This window comes from Mustela nivalis, assembly GCF_964662115.1.
Source record: "Mustela nivalis genome assembly, chromosome: 7".
Classification (NCBI taxonomy): domain Eukaryota; kingdom Metazoa; phylum Chordata; class Mammalia; order Carnivora; family Mustelidae; genus Mustela; species Mustela nivalis.
The window spans coordinates 89,807,450-89,828,181 of record NC_139026.1 but is presented as its reverse complement, the minus strand read 5'-3'; the positions used below and the strand labels follow the sequence as shown (position 1 = coordinate 89,828,181).

The 20,732-nt window shown below is 48.1% G+C and overlaps 1 protein-coding gene across 2 annotated transcripts; it reads right to left on the bottom strand.

Annotated features, from left to right (window-relative positions):
• Nucleotides 1-3,484: 3,484 nt before the first annotated feature.
• Nucleotides 3,485-8,647, bottom strand: LOC309869788 (keratin, type II microfibrillar, component 5-like). Of its 2 annotated transcripts, none has more exons than XM_082741419.1 (5): nt 8,558-8,647; nt 7,234-7,359; nt 5,509-5,729; nt 4,494-4,525; nt 3,485-4,017 (listed from the first exon to the last, which is right to left on the bottom strand). In XM_082741419.1, the coding sequence occupies exons 1-5, from the start codon at nt 8,558-8,560 to the stop codon at nt 3,827-3,829; spliced, it is 573 nt and encodes a 190-aa protein (XP_082597545.1). In that variant the 5' UTR covers nt 8,561-8,647; the 3' UTR covers nt 3,485-3,826. The 2 variants fall into 2 exon arrangements, with proteins under 2 accessions (XP_082597545.1, XP_082597546.1); XM_082741420.1 differs by having other exon boundaries at nt 3,485-4,002.
• Between the last annotated feature and the right edge of the window lie 12,085 nt (nt 8,648-20,732).

Below are 20,732 nucleotides of genomic sequence, written 5' to 3'. Positions count from 1 at the left end.
AGGGATCCAGGGCCTCCCACCCACCAATACCGCCTCTCCCCCCACCTGACGGAATTCTGAGCAGGGCAGAACCCTGGGAGAGTTCCAGAGTGTGCAGTTGCTCTAACCAGCCCTCTGTGCTGTGACACCACATGGCTCAGAAGCAGGCTTCCGGAGTCTCGACCTGAGTTCCAAACCCCAGCTCCGTCTCTCTACCCTTCAGTTTAGAACCACTCACGACTCCAGTCCCAATGAACTTCTCACCTCTTCCAGCTGACTCTTCCCTTCAGGTCTTAGCAGCCCCGCAGGGCCCTAATGACTGGCCGCACTTACTCTACTCAGCCCCCCTCCAGCTCTGACTTTCGGTCCTATACTACTCCAGGGGCACAATCCTCACTCCCTCGAGTTCCCACTCCTTCACAGGCTCAGGGAGAGAAGCAAGAGTGAAGGAATCAAGCACCTAATACTCATGATGCCAAATGGTGGTGGTGGTGGGGGGAGATGGTGAAAAAAAAAAAGGAACACCTTGCTGTGTGACCTTTAAAAAGTCACCTCCTCTCTCTGGGCCTCCATGTGTTCACTGGTTAAATAAAATATTTAGGTAACATGGCTGCTAAGGTCCCTTACCGGTTTAAAGCTCTGTTAGTCTTCAGAAGAGCTGGGACGAGATTGGGGGAGCTTTGGGAAAGCGGGGAGACCTCGCAGCTGTGCTGGGTTCATGCTATTCGTAGCTTCGTTCTGTATAGCTCACTGTCTGTGCACAGCTGTCTGTGAGCTGTGTCTGTGATTGCATCCAGATCAATGCACAGCTCACATGTGTGTGTGACTGTGAACCTTTCCAGTGTGCGATTGTGTGTGTGCATGTGTGTATGTGACAAAGAGGGGAGTTTTATTTTGTGGGTACTTGTGGATAGGATCTCAGTGTGAGCACACAGGGAGACTCATGCTGGTGGCGGGGGGCCGTGGGGTCCCAGATGGAGAACTGGACTAAGATGGGAGTAGTGAGGGCGGTGCTGTCAGCTGTCATAATGGGGAGGGGCCCTCTGGCCAGGGAGCCCCAGCTCTAACCAGTATGTTCCCCTAGCTCCCCTCCTGCCCTGTAAACACCCGAGCTCCAGCTGGAGCAGCAAGAGACCAGCCAGCTCTAGACATGTAGAGCCTTCTTTAAAGGCGTCCAAAGCCCAGTCCATGAGATATTAATTATGCTTGTTATTCTTACTATGTTTTCAGCACTATATATTTTTCACACAACCCTGTGACAGGCACATTCGTATTTTATGGGTAAACCATGGTGCAGAGAGGCCAGGTAGAGAGGACAACTAAAAGGGATAAATGAAGCTACACCAGTTAGATCTGGGGAGGGCAGGACTGGGGTTCAGAAATGGCAGCGTTTGGCCAGGATAACAGCAAGATTGGAAACAGAATCCAGATCCTTCCATCCTCCTGGCTGGCCTAACTGAGACACTACGGTTGGAATGATATCAGGAAGGATTGCATTTAGACTCGAAAGACTCCTAAGGGGTTTCTGTAGGGTGAGACGTGTTAATGGTGGAAGAAGGACCCAATGCATCCAAGGACAGAGGGGACAAAACATAGAGCCTCTCTCAACCTGTTCATATCAACTGCGTGGCAGGCCCTGGATTTGTGTGACCAGGACAGTCACCAGCCTTGAGAGGCTCATGTAGAGATGCCAACTCAGCTAAGTTACATCTGTCATGCTTCCAGACTATTAAGTGTGAGGCAGACATGAGGATCCAACAGAAGGCTGACCCCTAGTGGTCCCCTCCTTCTGCTGAGACATGATGACTCCAGTGACAACCTGCCTCCCTTCAGAAGTCACCTCTACTAACAATGCTTCTAAATAGGCTGGCAAATGACTCTCTATAAATGTACCAGACAGTTCTCTCCCACCCCAACATGGAATGTGGCCTGTAGCCAGGGGAACCACTCAGAGAATCGGTCCCCAAACCGCAGGCATGGCTGGTGGCCCAGGCAAGACACGCAAGCCTGACCCGGCAGCCTTTGGGATCTGAAGTGATATCAGGCTTGGGATTTGAAGTAGGAAAATGGGAGCAAGCCAGTCCTCAGGGATGTAGGCTGTAGAACGCTCACCCTAAGTCCTGACAACAGCTCCTAGGTGAGGTTTCCTTCAGCACTTCCCTTGACATGATCAGCACAGCAGGAGCTGGAAAAACCTGACCTTGAAAATCACAGAATGTCATTACCTCTTGGCAAAATGCAGGGAACATGGAGCCCAACTGAGAAATCTCACAGAGGGGCAGCTCTGCTTTCAGGCAGTGACTTCCCTTCGGGAGTGTGGCAAGAACGTTGACACCGTGGGTGTCAGTCTGACCAAATGGGACTCCAGTGGGTCCCGCCCCAACCCCTCAGGTGGGAGGCACTCTTGCAGCCAAGTTTCCGTCTCATTCCTCTTGCATGAGACTGCTCTGTTTACCCGGGAAGGGGGCCCTTTGGATACCTGTTTTCTGGGCAAGGACCCAGGAGAACACAGCAGACACCCTGGCACTAGCTTTCCTTAAAAGGTAAAGCCAGGGCCTCCTGCCAATGACGCACCTTCACCCCACCCAAGGACACAGAAAGTAGAAACCATTGTTCCCAGATGTGTTAATGATGTAACCCTTTGTGCAACAGAAAAGAATGTGAGCTCACCAAATGGAAGCTTCTCTTGGGCCTAAGGGACGAAGAAAGAGCCCAGAAACCCAGCCCTTCTCTGGCCACCCACCACCCCAAACTGGCCTATCTTCTGCCCCCCAAAGTCCAGTTGCCTTGTGAAAACTCAGAGCAAACTACACCTTAGACCTAGAAGTAGAGGCAAAGCTGGAACTCTCCATCTGATTCCAAAGACTCGCCCAAGACACTCCTCCACCAGGGTATGCCATTCCCAACCTACCATCAGGTCACTTGTCACAGGTCACTAGGGCCCGGGGCCCCCAGCCACCCAGTGCTGTTCATATCCCCCAGCCCCAGTGTGGGAGGGCCATCTTCCCCAGGGTAAGTCTTCAGGTGCCCCTGCCAGGGCAGTGGGAGGACAATTCGTCCTCATCCCCATCTCACGCTGTTCTCTTCTGGCCTGGTTTTTTGGTTTCTGGCCTGCTTCCCTTCCAGAACCAGTTTCCTTGCTCACTCCGCACTACACTCGACCCTCAGAGGCCATTCTGTAAGCGTCCACAGAGCCAGTGAGTGGATGAATGAAGGCAGAGCTCAGCCACTCAGCAGAGGGTCCATGAGGCTGGGGAACAGCAGATCTGAGGAGGAATTAACCCCTTCTTTCACTTCCCCCAGGGGCCTGCAGCCGCCCAGCCCTTAGGAGCCTGGTTCATATCACCGCCAACTGAAGTCATGTGGACCCACACACCACAAGGGGAGGTAACTTCCTGGTAGTGTCCCCTCCTTTTCTCCCGTCCCTGTTAAACCCGATCAGCTTCCACCATGCTCTGTACACAGCTTGAGGAATTCAGGCACAAACAGCCCCTGGGGGGCTCAGTCCACTGAAGAACATTTTATTGCAAAGGAGTCGTCCCAGGGAAAGAGGAGTCTGGGGGTGGGTCAGAGCAGCAGGGTACTGGGTCCAGGTAAACCACCAAGCTTCCCCAATGGCACAGCGACTCGGCTGTTTTCACCCAGGGGACAGGGTAGTGACCATTCCGTAAGCTAGATTCCAAGACTTTCCGCTCTGGGGTGAGGTGGGGGGGGGGGGGGGGGGGGACCATGATGGAAAGATGAAGTGAGGTCCAGTTCCGTGGGAGAGGGTTTCTGAGGCACAGGGTCAAGTCCTTGGGGGCAGGGGCTAGGGGTCTTTGACTTCTCCACAGCTGGGCAGGAACATTCAGTATCCCCGGGTGCCTCGGCAGCCTAAGCCACCGAGGCAGGCGAGGGAGCCGCAGAGCGCGCAGCCGCCGCCAGGGGCGCCCGTCTGCAGGGCGCCGGAATCCGCTCCGGGAGGCAGCAGGCGGGCGGGGCCCGAGGCTGAGCCGCGTCCGCAGGTGGAAGCGTTTCCCAGGGCTGAGAAGACAGTGGCTGTTGGGGACAGGAAGCCCTCTTCTCCCGCTCCGCCCCCGAAGGCAGACAGACTCCTCTCCAAGAGGGAAGATGCGAAGACCCTCCTCCACCCCCACAGGAGACCGGTGCAAACTCCCCAAAGTAATAATACACAGACCCCTTCCCCCAAGAAATAGACTCCAGAATGCCCCCTCCCTGGAGTCGGACACACAGATTCTCCCACGCCAGAATGAAACAGTCTCCTCCACAAGGACAGACCCACAGAAGCTCCTCCCACTGCCCAGGACAAACCAACAAAACCACCCCCCAAAGGACAGACCACCAGACCTTCCCCCCCAGCACACAAAAAGAATTACTCCCAGGAGAAGGAACAGACTCCCAAAAAGAGAGACACAGTGGAAGCAGACCCCTCTCCCTTCCCAAAAGAATACACCCAAAGAAGAGAGGCTAAGATTTGACTTCCCCAACCCAATCCGGGTCTAAGATTTACTTACAGAAGCTCCCTGCCCCAAATCCCAGACCAAGCCTGCAGGGGAGAAGGAGGAATTGAGTGAGTGAATATACCTCCTGGGTATAATAATCCCCATCCTTTAAAACAAAACTCTCCTGGCTTTCCCCAACAGGCAGAGATCCGTCCATCCCGCATGCTCCCGGTTCTCTCGGATCACCACAACCCTTTTGCTTCACATTCCTCAGGACCTTAAACTTAATCCTTCCTCCTTAAATTCAGATAGCTCCGTTTTACTGATGACTTCCTGGAGGAGGGAGAAGACTAGAGATCTTTCTTCAACCTAAACCTAGCCTAAAAGAAGAAACCGTGAAGGGGGACATTTTAAAGGACACTACAGAGAAAATAGCTCCACCACCTGAAGAGCACTCATCCAGTCACTTTCTACCTGTGAGTCCTTGAGACGGGCTTTTACCCTGAGACTCAGTTTCCCCATCTGTAAAATGGGAATGACAGCACTTCCCTCCCACGGGCTTTGTGGGGTTGAAAGGAGAGAATAAATGCAGGCTGCCTGACGCATGGTGGGTTCCCTTTCCCTCCCCTCGGCCTGGAGAACCCAGCTGCAGCCAGCAGCCCTTGGATCTCTGCTGTCTAAGATTAAAAGCCATAAACCATGCCTTCCCCATAAACCATGCCTTCCCCAGGACTGGGGGAAGAAAGGCAGAACCAAGGAGAAGGCGGGGAGACCCTTATTCCCACCCCCCCCCCCGGCTGGGCCTTGGTCCTTGCAGCTATCTAGATGGACAGACTGACCCCGGCTCTCTGCTCCTGAAGGTGAATGACTTCACAAGTTGTCCTATCCCAGGTGCCAAAGGTGCTCATCAGCTGGAACATTTTGTCTTAAGGCCCTCAAGTTGGTGGGGGAGAAACTGGCTCCAGGAGAACAAGTCCCAGGTCATCTCTTCCCACCCCTCTCCAGCTGGCGAGGACCCAGATAGTGACCTCCCTGCGTCCCTGCCCTCCTCACCGTGGCCACATCCAAAGCACCGGCCAGCCCTCACCTGCTCTCCTCGCCCTCCAGCAGCTTGCGGTAGGTGGCGATCTCAAAGTCCAGGCCCAGCTTGACGATCATGAGATCCTGGTACTCGCGCAGCTGGCGGACCATGTCGTGCTTGGCTCTCTGCAGGGCGGCCTCCAGCCAGGCCAGCTTGCCCTGGGCGCTGTCTGAGGCACCCTCCTCCGGCAGAGCCCGTGGCTCTGTGCCTCTGTCTAGTTCACAGGGCTGGGGGCAAAGGGAAGACCACGGGACAGGACATCCTTGGTTCCCCCCACCCACACATCAAGGATCCAGACCTTTCTCAAAGGTTGGAGAGTGAGCGAGGGATTAGAGATCATTGTAAGGAATGGGTGATCCTGTTCCGAAAAATGGATGTGTGTGTGTGTGTGTGTGTGTGTGTGTGTGTCTGCTTGGCTCCCAGGATGGAGACTTGGGGCCAGGCATCTGGGCTGGCTGAGAGAGAACCTTTCACACCTAACGTGTGACTTTTCTAATAGGAGCTCAGATCCAGGAAGCATCCAATGCTCCCGAAGACCTCATTAGCGTTCCATCAGGAAAATTAACCAGAAGAATATCCTTTCCTCATAGGAAACTAGCATCTGTAGTGTCTGGGGAAATACAGCGATGATGATGATGATGGTGATGGTGATTGTACGACGACGATGATGATAAACGCTTGCCTTTTGAGATGTGTTTGCTGCTCAGGAAACTGGGGTGGGAGGGGTGGGAATCCGAACGGCTGAGGCGAGCAGGAGACTGAACTGTGACAGGGTTACCCCCTGGAACCTGAACAGCCATCTGTTCCTGAAGAAAGGTGAACCCCTCAAAGCCTGAGATACTTATACCTGCAGAAAGCCCTTCCCTCTGCAGGTAGAGCAAGAGCCGGGGTCTCAACAGGGCGGCTGGGGGGAAAGAGAGACGGATGAGAGACAGAAAAGTGGGGAGAAAGAAAGCATTCATGTGGGAACCTCTCCTTTCTCAGGTCTCGAGCCTGAGCCACCACCCTGAGTGCCTAACGGAAGCCCGGTTAGAGGCATCAAAAGGTAAAGACCAAATGTTAACTGTATAGCAAGAGTATCCCATGCCATGAAGAAGTATGCACAGTCTCATTCTCCTGCAATCACTAGGACCTCTTGCACATTTCAGTCTTGTTTCTTGAATTTAGAGACACAGGGTCATGTGCCTTCTGTCTTCCACAAGGATAACAACAGTGCTGGCCCAGATGACGGTCAATGGCAAAGAGTCTTCTGGCTCTGTGTTAAAGGAATCAACTTGGGGCGGTGGAGTCAGGGGCATGCAAGTGAAGGCAACAGAGAAGACAGAGGCCTCTCTTCTCTAGCCAAATGTCGCTAAATCTGCACATTTTTGAAGAGGACCCAGAAAGCTGGATTTCTAGGAAAAATCTTGCTATTTCTGAAGACGGGCTCAAGTTTAATGTTACCTAGGACAAACATCACACACAGACACAAAAATGTACAACACATAAAAAGTGATATGCAAACAAACATGCATAGGATACATATTTATCTACATGTTGATTACTTGCCCACATGAAAGACAGAGAGTCCTAGGCAAATGCAGCCACACTTCCATTTGCTTAGACACTCACAAGGAGAAACTCTATCCACCTATTCCAGAGGGTAGGGGATGACCGACTAGTTGTCACAGATAATGGACACCCTCCCACCATTCCTCACGCCGCTGCTACCCCCACACCGCCACCCCTCACCTGACTCTTAGCACTGTCCACCTCCGCAGTCAGCCGCTGGATGGCCTGGTTGAGCCTGTTCAGCTCCTCCTTGCTGTGCCTCGGGTGCTGCGTGGGTTTCTGCACGGTCGCCTGTACCTCCTCGCACTGCGGGGTGGGGTAGAAGCAGCACAGGGAGGCTCAGGGAAATGAGAGCTGACAAGGCTATGAGCTGAAGCCGGCAAGACAGTCCCAGTACCAGCCCCTCCACCATCCATCATGGACAGATCCTCTAACTTCTCCAGGCCTCTGTTTCTGCATCTGTAAAGTGAGGACGGTAATCTTTTCTATCTCCAAGGGTTGTATAGAGAATGAAATGCGCTTGGCAGGTGCTCTGGAGGGTGCTCTATCAGGTCTGGAGATGCCTAAGGTAACAGGGGCAGAGGGCACAAATGATCCCCACGTGTGGTGACATTCTGTTGAGTCTGTGGACTGGGATCACATAGGGCTTATTCCAAGCGTTGAGGTAATTAAACTTCAGGAACTCGGTTATGGTCCTTCACCACATATGATCACCTCAACTAATAGAAAAATTGTTTTTAAAAACCCAGCAGGGATTCCTAATTTTAAAAATACTTCTAAAAATCTAGGAATGGGGAGAAACTTCCTTAACTCGATGAATGCTATTAGTAGTGACAGGGATCCCGATTCTAGCTCTTTCCCCAAAACTAGGGCCACTATGTGGAGTACTGTCTGCAAGGGACAAGACCAATGGGCCTTTCCCCTTCCTGTGCCTTGTCCCCGCACACTGGTCTATTACCAGCCTGGGCTCGGGACCAATCATGGTGCCTTATACCATTCAAGGTCCTTCATCTCCACATCACTGGGGCTCATGACCACCTATGAAGAAGGCCGGGTGGATGTCACTGTCTCCATTATCTTGCCCTGGGCAAGCTGAGTCTCACTACATCTGCCGAGTGAGAAAGTAGGGACCCAGCGGGCTGTGAGTGACCCTGCCAGTCAGCAGCTGAGCTAGACTGCATTTGAAGCCCACGCTCTTTGCTCTACACCCAGAAGAACACGAAGCCACACACTCTTTAAGCAGAGAACAGGTGCTGTTCACACCAGCCCAGCGCCAGCTGCTTTCCAGAGCAGATGGGAGTGGGAAATGGATATGAAACAGACAGCAAGTAACATCATCTCCCCTCTATGTCTGCCCTGGTCCCACAGCCCACGTTTTCCTGCTCCCATTCCCAAAAACTGCAGACACAACAGACAAGCTTGAGCATGGCTGGGTCCAACAGATCTGGGCAGTCTAAGACCCGTCACCCCGTGTGACCCAGTGCACCACGTGGACAAGTCTCACCATGATGAAGAGAGCTGTTGTCTCCTCCAAGCCTCCAGTGAGCACCAAAGCCCAGCTTCAGCCCAAGCAGCTCCCAGAATCCTGCCTCTGAGGAAGTAGTCTCTCCTTCCTGGGGGCTTTGTGACCTCACTTTGTTATAATTGCAGAATTCTGACAGGGGCTAGAAGGGGCTGTTCTGTCAGCCCAGGTGGAAGAGTGGAGGTCCTGTCTTGAAGGAAGGAGGAGGAGAGGGAAGGAAGGGTCCTTCAGGTGGGGGAAATGTGTGGAGCCAAGTAGTTTGGGCGTATGGAGTGAGAAATAGGGAGCAGTAATAAAAATAATCATGGCGTACCCACCCGTGGCTTCGGAGCTCCACATGGGACCCTTCCTGATCACAATATCCTCTGTCTCTGAACCCATCCGATCTCCAAAGTAGCCAGCATCCTGGGCTTTTGTATTAAGCATTCCTTGGCTGTTCTTTATTGCCATGTGCATAGGAAACCCTAAGTAATTGGTTAGTTCTGCCTAACTTTAAACTTTATAACAGTAGAGTTACACATTCTATGACTTGCTTTTCCCTCCCCAACATTCTGTTTGTGAGATTTTGAAGCATGTAACGTTAGTTAGTTAGTTAGTTAGTTTGTTTGTTTGTTTTCACTGCTGTAGTTCTTTCTCCATTCTCCTACAGGTATACACACATGGGTACTTTGGTTTTTGTGCTAATACCACTGGTAGGAACTTTTAGGTACGTTATCTGTTGCTGTGCTTCGACAAGAAGTTGTTTAGGGTACTGGCTGTCAAACCATTTTTTTTTTTAATTTTATTTATTTATTTGACAGAGATCACAAGTAGATGGAGAGGCAGGCAGAGAGAAAGGAGGAAGCAGGCTCCCTGCTGAGCAGAGAGCCCGATGTGGGGCTTGATCCCAGGACCCTGAGATCATGACCTGAGCCGAAGGCAGAGGCTTAACCCACTGAGCCACCCACGCACCCCTGTCAAACCATTTCTTAAACATAACTCAAAATAAGAAATACATTTGATATCGTGGATCAGTACCCACATACATGTTCACGCCCAAATGAGGAAATAAGTTTCGTGAAGAACTTCTCACTCCTCCTGTGTACAATGCCCTCTGAACCCCTAACCACTCACCTTAACACACTCTTCCACTCTGAATTTATGGCGTTAGGTTTTAGGGAAGACTTTCTGTTTAGGTTTTTCTGTTTTATCTTTAGGTGTTCAATTAGGCCTTCTGTTGAGGTTTCATGTCTTATAAATAGTATATTGATTTTATTATCTAATACTATAATGAAAATGAAATACCCAGGAGTCCACTTAGAAGCACAAAGCCAAACGTTACTAGTAATTTACATGTGCCTGCACACTCTGTCCCCAGACTATCCCCTGCTCTCCCTAGGGGTGAACCCTTCCTTGGATTTGGGGACAATTATACCCTTGCTTTCTTCCAGTTTCTTCCAGTTTGATCACACACATGCGTTATCAGTTTTCCTTGTTTGGTTGAGGTTTGGTTTTGGGGTTTTTTTTAAAGATATAACTTACAAAGGAAGTTTTTTGTTTTTCTTTTTAATTAAAGAGGAGTCCTCTGCTAGGATTCATAGCATCTTATTAAGTGAATACACAATATTTTATGTAACTCTGTTATTGTTTTGTTTCGTTTTATTTTCTCTTACAAAGATGGTCCTATGAATACTTTTCTGAATGTCCCCTGTTGGGCATATGTGAGGATTTCTCTGTGATACATGTCTAGGACTGCAATTTCTGGGTCAAATGTTCAATAATACAAAACAAAAATTATTTTCCAAAGCTGTTGTAATAACAATTTAGACTTTGATCAGATTTCAGATTCATATCTTTTCTGACACGTCTTTAATTTTTAATAATGAAAGGATATAATCAGTTTTATTTTTGGTTTTGCTTTGCATTTTCAGAGTCCTATCGAGGCTGAATATCTCTTTAAATGTTTATTATCTCTATGGATTTCCTTTTCTTTTGCCATTTTTCTTTTGGGTTGTTTGCCTTATTTTTATTAGATTCCAAGTACTTTTATATTTCTATATAAATCTCTATTTCTATATATTATACTTTGTTACTTACATGTATCATGATTATCACCTTCAAGTTTATGGCTTGTCTTTTCACCTTGTCCCTACTTGATGAATAAAAGTTCTTAATTTTAATGTCTACTTTACCCACCTTTTCCTTCATATTAAGCATTCAGTGTGCCTTGCATAAAAATCTTTCTTATAGGGGCGCCTGGGTGGTTCAATCCATTGAGCATCTGCCTTTCGCTCAGGTCATGATCCTAGGGTCCTGGGTCTGGGGTCCTGGGATCAAGCCCCACGACAGCACCCTGCTCAGTGGGGAGTCTTCTTCTCCCTCCTCCCTCCTGCTTGTGCTCTTGTGTTCTCTCTCTTCCTCTCAAATGAAGAAATAAGAACTTAAACTTTAAAAAAATCCTTCCTTATACCAAGGTCAAAAAGACACTCATCAGTTTTTTTCTTCTAAAACTTTTAAAAGTCTTGCATTTGACATTTATAATTTGAATTGACTTGGAATTGACTTTGTGTATAATAGAAGGCAGGATTCCAGTTCCATTTTTTTCCCATGCATATAACCAATGCATAGTCCCTCCTTTACTACTGATCTGCACTGTCACTGCTGTTGCATATCAAAGATACAGACATAGATATATGAAGTATATCTATAACTATATATTACATATAACGTTAGTTGTACATTCATACATGATGATGTATGAATCTCAGGCTCATGACCCTGAGATCGAGACCTGAGCTGAGGTCAAGAGTCAGATACTCAGGGTGCCTGAGTGGTTCAGTCGGTTAAGCATCTGCCTTTAACTCAGGTCATGATGTTGGAGTTTGGGAATGCAGCCTCACATAGGCTCTCTGCTCAGCGGGAAGGCTGCTACCTCTGCCCCTCCCCCTGCTCATGCTCTCTCTGTCACTCTGTCTCTCTCTCAAATAAATAAAATCTTTAAAAAAAAAAGAATCAGACACTCAACCAACTGAGCCACCCAGGTGTCCCATCATATGTTATATTTATATATATATACTTAACATATTTAATATATTTATATAATATATACACAAAAGAATAGACAAATGATCAATGGAACAAACTAGATAGCCCCAAAATTGACATATATTATGTATTTTATATACATAAAATACATATGTTTATAATAGATGTGTTTTATATATAATGTATGTTGTACCATATCTATATTTATATGCTATATATATTATATATTATACATGTGTGCCTATGTGTGTATGCAATATTATGTATTAAAATATTGTGTATAAAACATACCTGATATGTATATAATATATGCTATGTTTTATATATAATATATGTCAATTGAATTTTGAATATGAATGCAATCTAACTCCTCATTTAGTTAGAGCTTCTTTGTTATCTTTCATTTAGGATAATGTTTATATTTCTTTAGATATACGTCTTTCCAACCCTGATATGAGGAAGTGGAGATGCAACGTGGGGGGGGGGCGCATTGGGGGGTAGGAAAAGAATAAATGAAACAAGATGGGATCGGGAGACAAACCATAACAGACTCTTAATCTCACAAAACAAACTGAGGGTTGCCGGGGGTAGGGGGTAGGGAAAGGGTGGTTGGGTTATGGACATTGGGCAGGGTATGTGCTATGGTGAGGGCTGTGACGTGTGTAAGCCTGATGATTCACAGACCTATACTCTTGGGGAATAAAAATAAATTATAAAAAAAATTTTTAATGATCTACATCTTTCACATACTTGTTAGACTGGGTTTTTAAGTCATTTTATTAAACTTTATTATTGAGAGGAATTATTCATGTTAATTATTAATAATAAAATAATCAATAAAATAATTAGTATTTCTTATTCTATTTTATTATTAATTTATTGAAATAAAAAATACACACAATAAAAGGCACACATATCATACAGTCCGACATGTTTTGACAAAATGTATGCCCCATTTAACCACGACTGAATGAATGTACAGAACATTTCCACCATCTCAGAAAGTTCCCTGTTCTCCCTTTGCAGCCCATCTCCCCACCCCATCTCAGACAACCACTCACCCAATTTCCATCACCATAGGTTTGTACTGCCACTTCTAGAACTTCATTTGAATAGAAGCAAACATTCAGTATGTGCTCTTTTGTGTCTGACATTTTCACTCAGCACAATGTTTTTAAGGCTCATCCATGTCATTCTTGAATTAGTAGGTCATTCTTTTGTATGTCTGAGTCATGTTCTGTTGTATAAAAATATCTCAGTTTTGTTTGTCCATCTACCTGTTTTTTCCGATTGGGGGCTATTCTAAATGAAGCCCCTATGAGATTCATGTACCAGTCTCTATGTAAACCTACTTTTCATTTCTTTTGAACAAATATCCAAGAGTGGAATTGCTTTGTCTTTTGGCAGTATATGCTTAACTTGATAAGAAATTCCCAAACTGTGGGATGCCTGGGTGGCTCAGTTGGTTGGACGACTGCCTTTGGCTCAGATCATGATCCCGGAGTCCCGGGATCGAGTCCCGCATCGGGGAGTCTGCTTCTCTCTCTGACCTTCTCTTCGCTCATGTTCTCTCTCACTGTCTCTCTCTCAAATAAATAAAATATTAAAAAAAAAAAGAAGAAGAAGAAGAAATTCCCAAACCGTTTGCTAAGGTGACTGTACCATTTCATTTTCCGTGAATGCTCCAGCTGCTCCACACTTAGTATCCTCGGTCTCTTAAATGTTCGCCTTCTCGTGGCTGCTGGGTTTTCCTCATAGCAGATTTCCCTGATGACTAATAATGATGAGCAAGCTGCACAAGCTGCCATGGGTCATTGGCCCTTAATACATCTTCTTTTGTAGAGAGTTGATTGAAATCTTTTGCCTGTTTTCACTGAATTGTTTGTCTTCCTGTTTTGAGGGGTTAGTTTTTAACATAAACACCTCATGTAATTATTATGTGATTAGATTTGAGTCAGCCATCTTGTTTTTTGTTTCTTATTTGTCTCAGGTGAGACAATTGTCCTCCTCTTCTTGTGTTCCTTTCTGCTTGCTTTTGAGTTAATCAAATACTTTTAAATGCTTAACATTATTTATTCTATTAAATTCTATTAAAATATCTTATTTTGGGGGCACCCAGATGGCTCAGTTGGTTAACTGTCTGCCTTCAACTCATGATCCCAGAATCCTGGGATAAACCCTGCATCAGGCTCCCTGCTGGGCAAGGAGCCTGCTTCTCCCTCTGCTCCTCTGCCTCCCCCCTACTTGAGCTCTCTCTCTTTCTCCTCACTCTTTCTCTCTCTCAAATAAATAAATAAAGTCTTTTTTAAAAAACAAAAATTTTTTTAATGTTTTATTTTTATTTATGATAATAAATATTTGTTTTTAGTGATTATTCTAGAACTAAAACTATACATCCTTAATTATAAGAGTCTATTTGGAATTAATACTGTGCTACTCCATACTTCATCACAGTGTAATTCATTGGCCCACCTCCCCATCATCTGTGTCATCGTTGCCAGATCTTTTCCTTCTACAAATGTTATGAACAATATCATTATTTTTGCTTTAAACAGCCGGTTGTCTTCTTGGCAACTACAAGAGTTCTTGGACCAAATATGAGGAGTATTCCTTCAAATATTTTCCCACATCATTCTCACCCTTTTCCTTCTAGAACCCCAAGTATGCATATGATAGATTATTCGATACTGTCCCACAGGTCTCCAAGGCTCTGTTACTTTTTCTTTGATCTTTTCTTTCTGTTGTTCAGAATGGAAAATTTCTACTCCTCTGTCTTCAGTATACTGACCCTACCCCCTGACATCTTCAATCTTTCATTAAGCCCATTCATTGAACTTTTCATTTCAATGATTATACTTTGCAATTCTGGAATTTCCATTTTGTTCCTCTTTCTAACTTGCCATACCTTCTTGCTAACTCCATGGTGCACTAAAATATATTTTTTAAGTATATTTTTCAGAACTGTAAGTGACTAAGGACAAAAGGGTTTTCCAGAGGTCCTAGTCTGACATTTTGCAAAGAAAGAAGTTCCTGCTGGCATTTTTCAAAGGAAAAAACAGGTAGATTTCTGTGACTCTTTGGGTGGGGAAAACGGTATCAAAGGGTTTGAAGCTGGAGTGTTGGAAAGAACTGGTAGGAAGAGGCTAAGCTGACAAGTGGGCATCAGTACAGGGGGAAACAACGAGGTGATTTCAAGGCATTTTGAATTCAAAATCAGTGCAACATTTAAGTGGAGATGCCCTGTGGGAAACTGGAAACCTTAGAGATGAATTCATTTATTCTCTTAACATTTCTCAGGGCCCACTACAAGCCAACACTGGGCCAGACATATTCTGACAGTGGAGCATTCCCTCTGGAGCCCTGAGCCATTATAACACCCCTCCTCAGTGTCTCCAGCCTTGACACCCACTTGAATAAGTAGCTGAAATGACCTTAGCACATTGAATGTCCTCCTAGAAATCCCACCCACCCTTTCCAGGACAGAAAGAATGTACAGAAAGATCAAAAGCATGACAGGAACCATGTAGCTTTAAGCACTGACAGCATGGAGGGAAGGAAGACCTAGGAAAGGAAGGGATTAGCCAGAGTTCAGAGATGTGTCAGGGAGAGGAATGGAAGCTGAGGGACAGTCCTTTTCAGGAGTCAAGCAGTCCAGATTCCTCCAACAGAACATACCATGCCTCTCCTCCCAATATCCTTCCTTGGCCTGAGGGAGACAGGAGACAAGGAGGGAGACCCACACAACAAGAAATGAGAAGTGGACAGCATGGGAGATGGCCCACGGTGAGATCAAGAGGTTATACCCCACCACCATGGTGGGTTGGGGAGAGGGTCAACTGGGGCCCTCAGGGAGGGTGTGAGGGCTGGGGGCCTGGTGTTCCATCAAGCCCAGCCAGCTTGATACTTTTTAGAGCTGCAGTCACAAGCTCCTATCCCACAGCACCTGATGCCACAGGACAGAATGACTGAGAGGTCTCCACGTACAGATCCGGCCGAGAGCTGCTCACACCACACCAGCACAGGGATAGTAAGAAGTCCAAACCATTGGCAGGGGTGTGGAGCTGGTCCCAAACAGCCAGCCACCACCACCTAGAACCCCTCCCTACCAGCCAAGAGCACCCAGGTGGATGGGATATCTCAAGCTTATCCACCAACGATAAAGAAAGCAAACAGAAGCTTCCCTGTGACCTGTTCCCCAGACTCCTACGCTTTACTGGGAGTCCACCTTGTGGTTTAATCTCAATCCCTTCTTAATCTATTCTTCTGCCACTGACCTCAAGAAGATCTGCCTGGTGACAGCCAAGCTGATGGCTTTAGTCCATCTAAAGTCAGTTTAGAGACATCTTGAATGTGGACAAGTGTGCTTGGACAGGGAGAAAATGTGAGCTTCCTAACAATGAGAAAGTAAGACTTGCACGTCAACAGCGTGGGTGAGGAACTGGTCCACTCACGACCTGCCATCCAGCTTCCTCTTCATCACTGTGGGACAGGAAAAGAAGGAAACCCCTTCTCTCTGGGTCTCTCCACTCTTAGAGCTAGAATGTTCTTCCCACTGTCTAATGTTTTGCACATTTCTAGCCCACCCTTAATGAAGCTGCAGTCAGCCGGGACGGAAGAGATTATACACTGAAATTGGCAAGCACTGTAAAAGGGCATTTTCTTCCCCCCAAGAGCTGGTTCTGAAACGTTTACCAGCAAGCCGCTGTCCCTAATGAAATCATACAAGAGGCGTGTTAGAAATCAGGTGGTGTGGGACACCTGGGTGGTTTAGTCGTTAAGCTCCTGCCTTCAGTTCAGGTTACTAAATCCCAGGGTCTTGGGATCAAGTCCCACATCAGCCTCCCTGCTCAGCAGGGAGCCTGCTTCTCCCTCTGTCTGCTGCTCCCCCTGCTTGTGTGCGTTCTTTCTCTGACAAATAGATAAATAATATCTGAAAGAAGGAAAGAGAGAGAGAGTGAAAGAAAAGAAAGAAAGAAAGAAGGAAAGAAAGGTAGGTAAGGAATAAATAAATAAATCAGATGGTGGACCTCAGCTAAAACTCTTCTCCTTAGCCTCTCCTCAGGGCTGGGAGGGGCCCTGAAAAGTTTCCAAGATGGCAGAAAAGAAATGGACAATGGAGAAGTCCTGGAGCAAAACAGTGCATCAGGCCCAGTGAATCTGCCACTGCGGTGAGAGCTATGCCCACCTGTGCTCCTTGTCTTCCAGCAGCAGCCTGTAGGTGGCAAGGCCCAGCTTGGAGTTCATCACCTCCTGGTACTCCTTGACCAGGCAGGCCATGTCCTGCTTGGCCTTCTGCAGGGCGGCCTCCAGCTCTGCCAGCTTGCAGCGGTCATCGCTCAGAGCCGTCTCTCCCTGCTGTTCCGACTGGGTCACTGCGGCCTCCAGCTTGGTGTTCTGGGGAGCCAGAGGAGAACAAGGTGGGTTATGGCCCAGGTCTCTCTGTCCGTTTCCTGTCTCAGCCCTCCCCCATCTGGGAACACCCCAAGAGTAGGCCTCTCCCTTTCATCAGCTGAGTCTCCCCCAGGGACCACCACCAGGGACGCTGGTCGTGCAGATGGCCTGGAACATGAATGGTGAGATCCAATGGGGACACACACATGTCCTGTATGACCTGGGAAGGCCCCAGGCGACCCTTACCTGGCACTTGGCATTCTCAACCTCGGCCATCAGCCTCTGGATCATGCGGTTGAGCTCGTTGATCTCCTCCTTGGTGCGGCGCAGGGTCTCCCCGTGCCGGATCACCGTGGCCTTCATCTCCTCACACCAGGGGGGTGGGAGGTAGGGGAAGCAGAGACATTCCTGAGGCTCAGGATGCAGTTTCTCACCCACTCAGACACGGGTCGTTCTTGCGGGTCGAGAGCGACAAGACACCACAGACCATTGGCAGGTTGTACAGTGCTCAGCCTGTGAGACCATACGTGACAGCCCTGCCCAGCCACTATAACCTGAGAGCTGTCTGCCCTCCTGTTGCCGTCTAAGGGATCATAATACCTGCAAAAGAGGCCTCGTTATTATACACCTGGCTTTCTGCCCACTGCCATGTCTAGGAGACAAGTGTCCTCTGTCCCTCACCCTGCTGCAGTACCAGGACTCAGCCTCAGCCTGACTGCATCTGGCAATGTCATCATGGTTGGCCTAGATCTCAGTCACAGTGCAGCCCATGTTCAGGTCCCGGCTGTTACTCCTCTGGATGATGACCGAGGTGTCCGAGATGTGGACGTGGAGGACTCTCATGTCCTGTGGGACCAATAGCCATCCACATCACCTATACCATCCAGAGCCAGGTAGAATGAAGCTCATGTTCCCCCTTCAGACACACACATACCACAGAGCCACCATAGCCAAAACCCTCGTGTCTGAGACCCCTCTGTCTGTTTCCTCTGTACAAAGGTTGACCTGGGACAGAGTGAACAGGATGGCTGACGGGCCCCAGCCAGTGCTCACCTGTCACACATGGAGCTCGGAGGGAACTCCATCTCCTCCACCAGCACACGGGCATTGGCCTCCAGCTCTCCCTCAAGCACATAGATGCAGTTACCCTCCTGGAAACAGTGTTCAGGTGGTTCCTTGTGGTTGCAGAGACTTCCCAGGGGACCCTACCTTCCCAGTCCAACCCTGGAAATTTTCTTATCCCATCCCCAGCCCTGCAAAGCAAGTCGGAGACATAGATCCAGAAGCCAAGGGATGGAGAACTAAGCTCTCCCTTCTGCTCTAGCAAAATATAGTATGAGACTTTGGGGAGTTCTTTTATCTCTCTGGGCCTCTCTGTAGAAGAAGATGCAGAGAATTCCTGCCCTGTGGATCTCCTGGGGTGTGAGAAGGAAAATGCCCTTCTATGGGCGGAGATAAAATATGAGCGTATTAATCGAAGGAGAGAGTACTGGGTGGCCCTGAGGGCGGCCATAGGCAAGCCACTCACTTCCTTGATTCTGACAACCTCATTCTCTGCCATGGTCCCCAAAGTGACCTCTTCTTTGTACTTCCACAGGGAAAGAGCTTTAGTACAGGAGAATTTTTCAGAGATTTGGCTAGTAATGCAAGGGAGGAAAGACCACCCCCAACATGACCTATTCTGCCCCTCCCCCAGGATGCCTGAAAGATCCCTCTCACCCACATCCCTAACAGTACATTTCTCTACCTTAAATAAACATTACTCATTTTAAAGGTCCTGGGTCTTTTTATTATTATTATTACTCTAATATAATAAGCTGATCGCCTGAGCTTAGGTCCAGGACGGTGGGTGGAATTAACAGCATGAGCCGTTGAGTGTGAACAGCGGACCAGAGGTGCTCATGGCTTTGCAGCCCTAGTACTTCTGGAATAGAATGAGTGCTCAGAACAGGTCCAGAGGATGGATGGATGAGTCAGGAGATGGCCCCTGTCCTGAGGTCATAATGCCATAGAAAGGCTCTTAGCTGGTATTTCAGCTTCTCTTCCTTTCCTGGGTCTGCCTGTCGCTGCCTCTAATGCTGACAAAAACACAAAGTGGCTTAACGAAGGAAGAAGTTTCCAAGGCCACTAGGTTCGGTGGCTTCCAGTTGTCATATCACGTAACCCCTTCCAAGAAAACAGACCTACCCCCACCAACTCCCTTCCTGTAGCCCTCCAGCCCCTCCTGCACTTGGTTAGGGGCAGGGGACCGTGTGACACAGCAAGGCGACTGGCCCAGGGACCGTGGAATGTGCAGCCTGAACTATATCTTTGAGTGGTCCTACCGGAGCTGGATTTGAGGACTTCATTAGGGGCCCTAATCCAAGCTGATCCACAGGCTATGGTGAGCTAGGCTAGAAGAGATAAAGCCAGAGGAAGAAGAGGATTCTGACCCCTCCTTCACTGCCCCTCCCTTTTAGAAACCCACACATCTGGGTCCACCTGCCTCACCCAGTAGAGTGACCATGTTGTCACCTTTATGGGCTTGAGGGATATCACAGCCATTTTCCTCTTTTCCGGGGTAATATTGTCAAGATGGGGCTTTACAAAATCCTACACTCGGGCAACTCTGAAGCCTTGGCAGCATTTCTTCCATAGTTGGGGGCCTGAAGTTGCCCAAAAGAATCAAAATCAGCCAAAGCCTGTGGACTCCACACTTGGTGAGATAATTCAAAAGGGGAAGGGAATCTGGGCTGGGACTATTTCTTTCAGGTGACCCTGGCAGCTTTGAGGGGGAAAAACATTCCAGGGGATCCGAGGGCAAGGTTTCAAAGGACAGGTTTCCAAGGCAACCCATGATAGTTGACCCTTGGCCAGGTGAGAAGGAGACTGTGTATACTCCTACCAAGACACGGCAAAGTCAACCACACAACCAAAAAGGTATTTGCTCAGCTACTTCATGCCACAGGACCCATGAAGTTTGTGGATGTGGGGGTGGGAGGGTTCCAATATCGAGATACCCAAAACCCACAGCCTGCCCGTTCACCTCCACCCCTTCCCAGGGTCCCTTTAAGACTTATCCCCACCCAATACAGTGTCTCCCCCAGCTAAACCACAAGTTCAGGGCCACACTCTCTAGAGAGTCCCCCTTCAAAGGGCTCCCTCGGAGACACTCTCAGAAGAGTCAGCTCCATCCACCCACCAAAACCCAGAAAGAGGTCCCAATAAGCATTACATAAGGGCCTCTGAGAGTCTACTTTAAGTCGTCCATGCTTCAAGGTAACTCCATTTCCTCTAGGGTGGGAGACACCACAGGAAGACGTCTCCAATACCTACTACTGTTCCCTGCAGAACACTGGAGTAGGAATGCCTGCTACTAAAGCCATCAGTCCCACCACAGGCCACCCTAGCTAAAGCTGGGCATAGGAGCACAAGACACCTCAGCCTTAGACTTCACCTTCCACAGAGGACAGCACTGAGGTTGGGATGAAGCCCCTGCTTCATCCAGGCGAAGTCAAGGCTAGACCAAAGGCATTCAGGTCCACCAGAGTGTTAGGAAAGACAGCAGAGGGGACCAAGGGACGCTCACCGGAAATAGGGTGCCCAGCGGAGGTGGCCATGATGACTTCTGGAGTTCCAGGACTTAATTACCCTTTGCATAATAACAACTTATATTTAAAAGCAAAGGAAGCTAAGGATGATTTGCATGTTTTTCTTTAATGCTGCCTGCTGAGTTCACATTCTAGTTTCCTCTGTCCGTAAT

What these genes read in the sequence shown, in the direction of transcription:
- LOC309869788 (XM_082741419.1), bottom strand. An exon ending in TGGACAGTGCTAAGAGTCAG is followed by an intron (nt 5,730 to 7,233) that starts GTGAGGGGTGGC and finishes CTTTGCCCCCAG; the next exon opens with CCCTGTGAACTAGACAGAGG. An exon ending in ATTTGGGGCAGGGAGCTTCT is followed by an intron (nt 4,018 to 4,493) that starts GTAAGTAAATCT and finishes TGTCCCCAACAG; the next exon opens with CCACTGTCTTCTCAGCCCTG.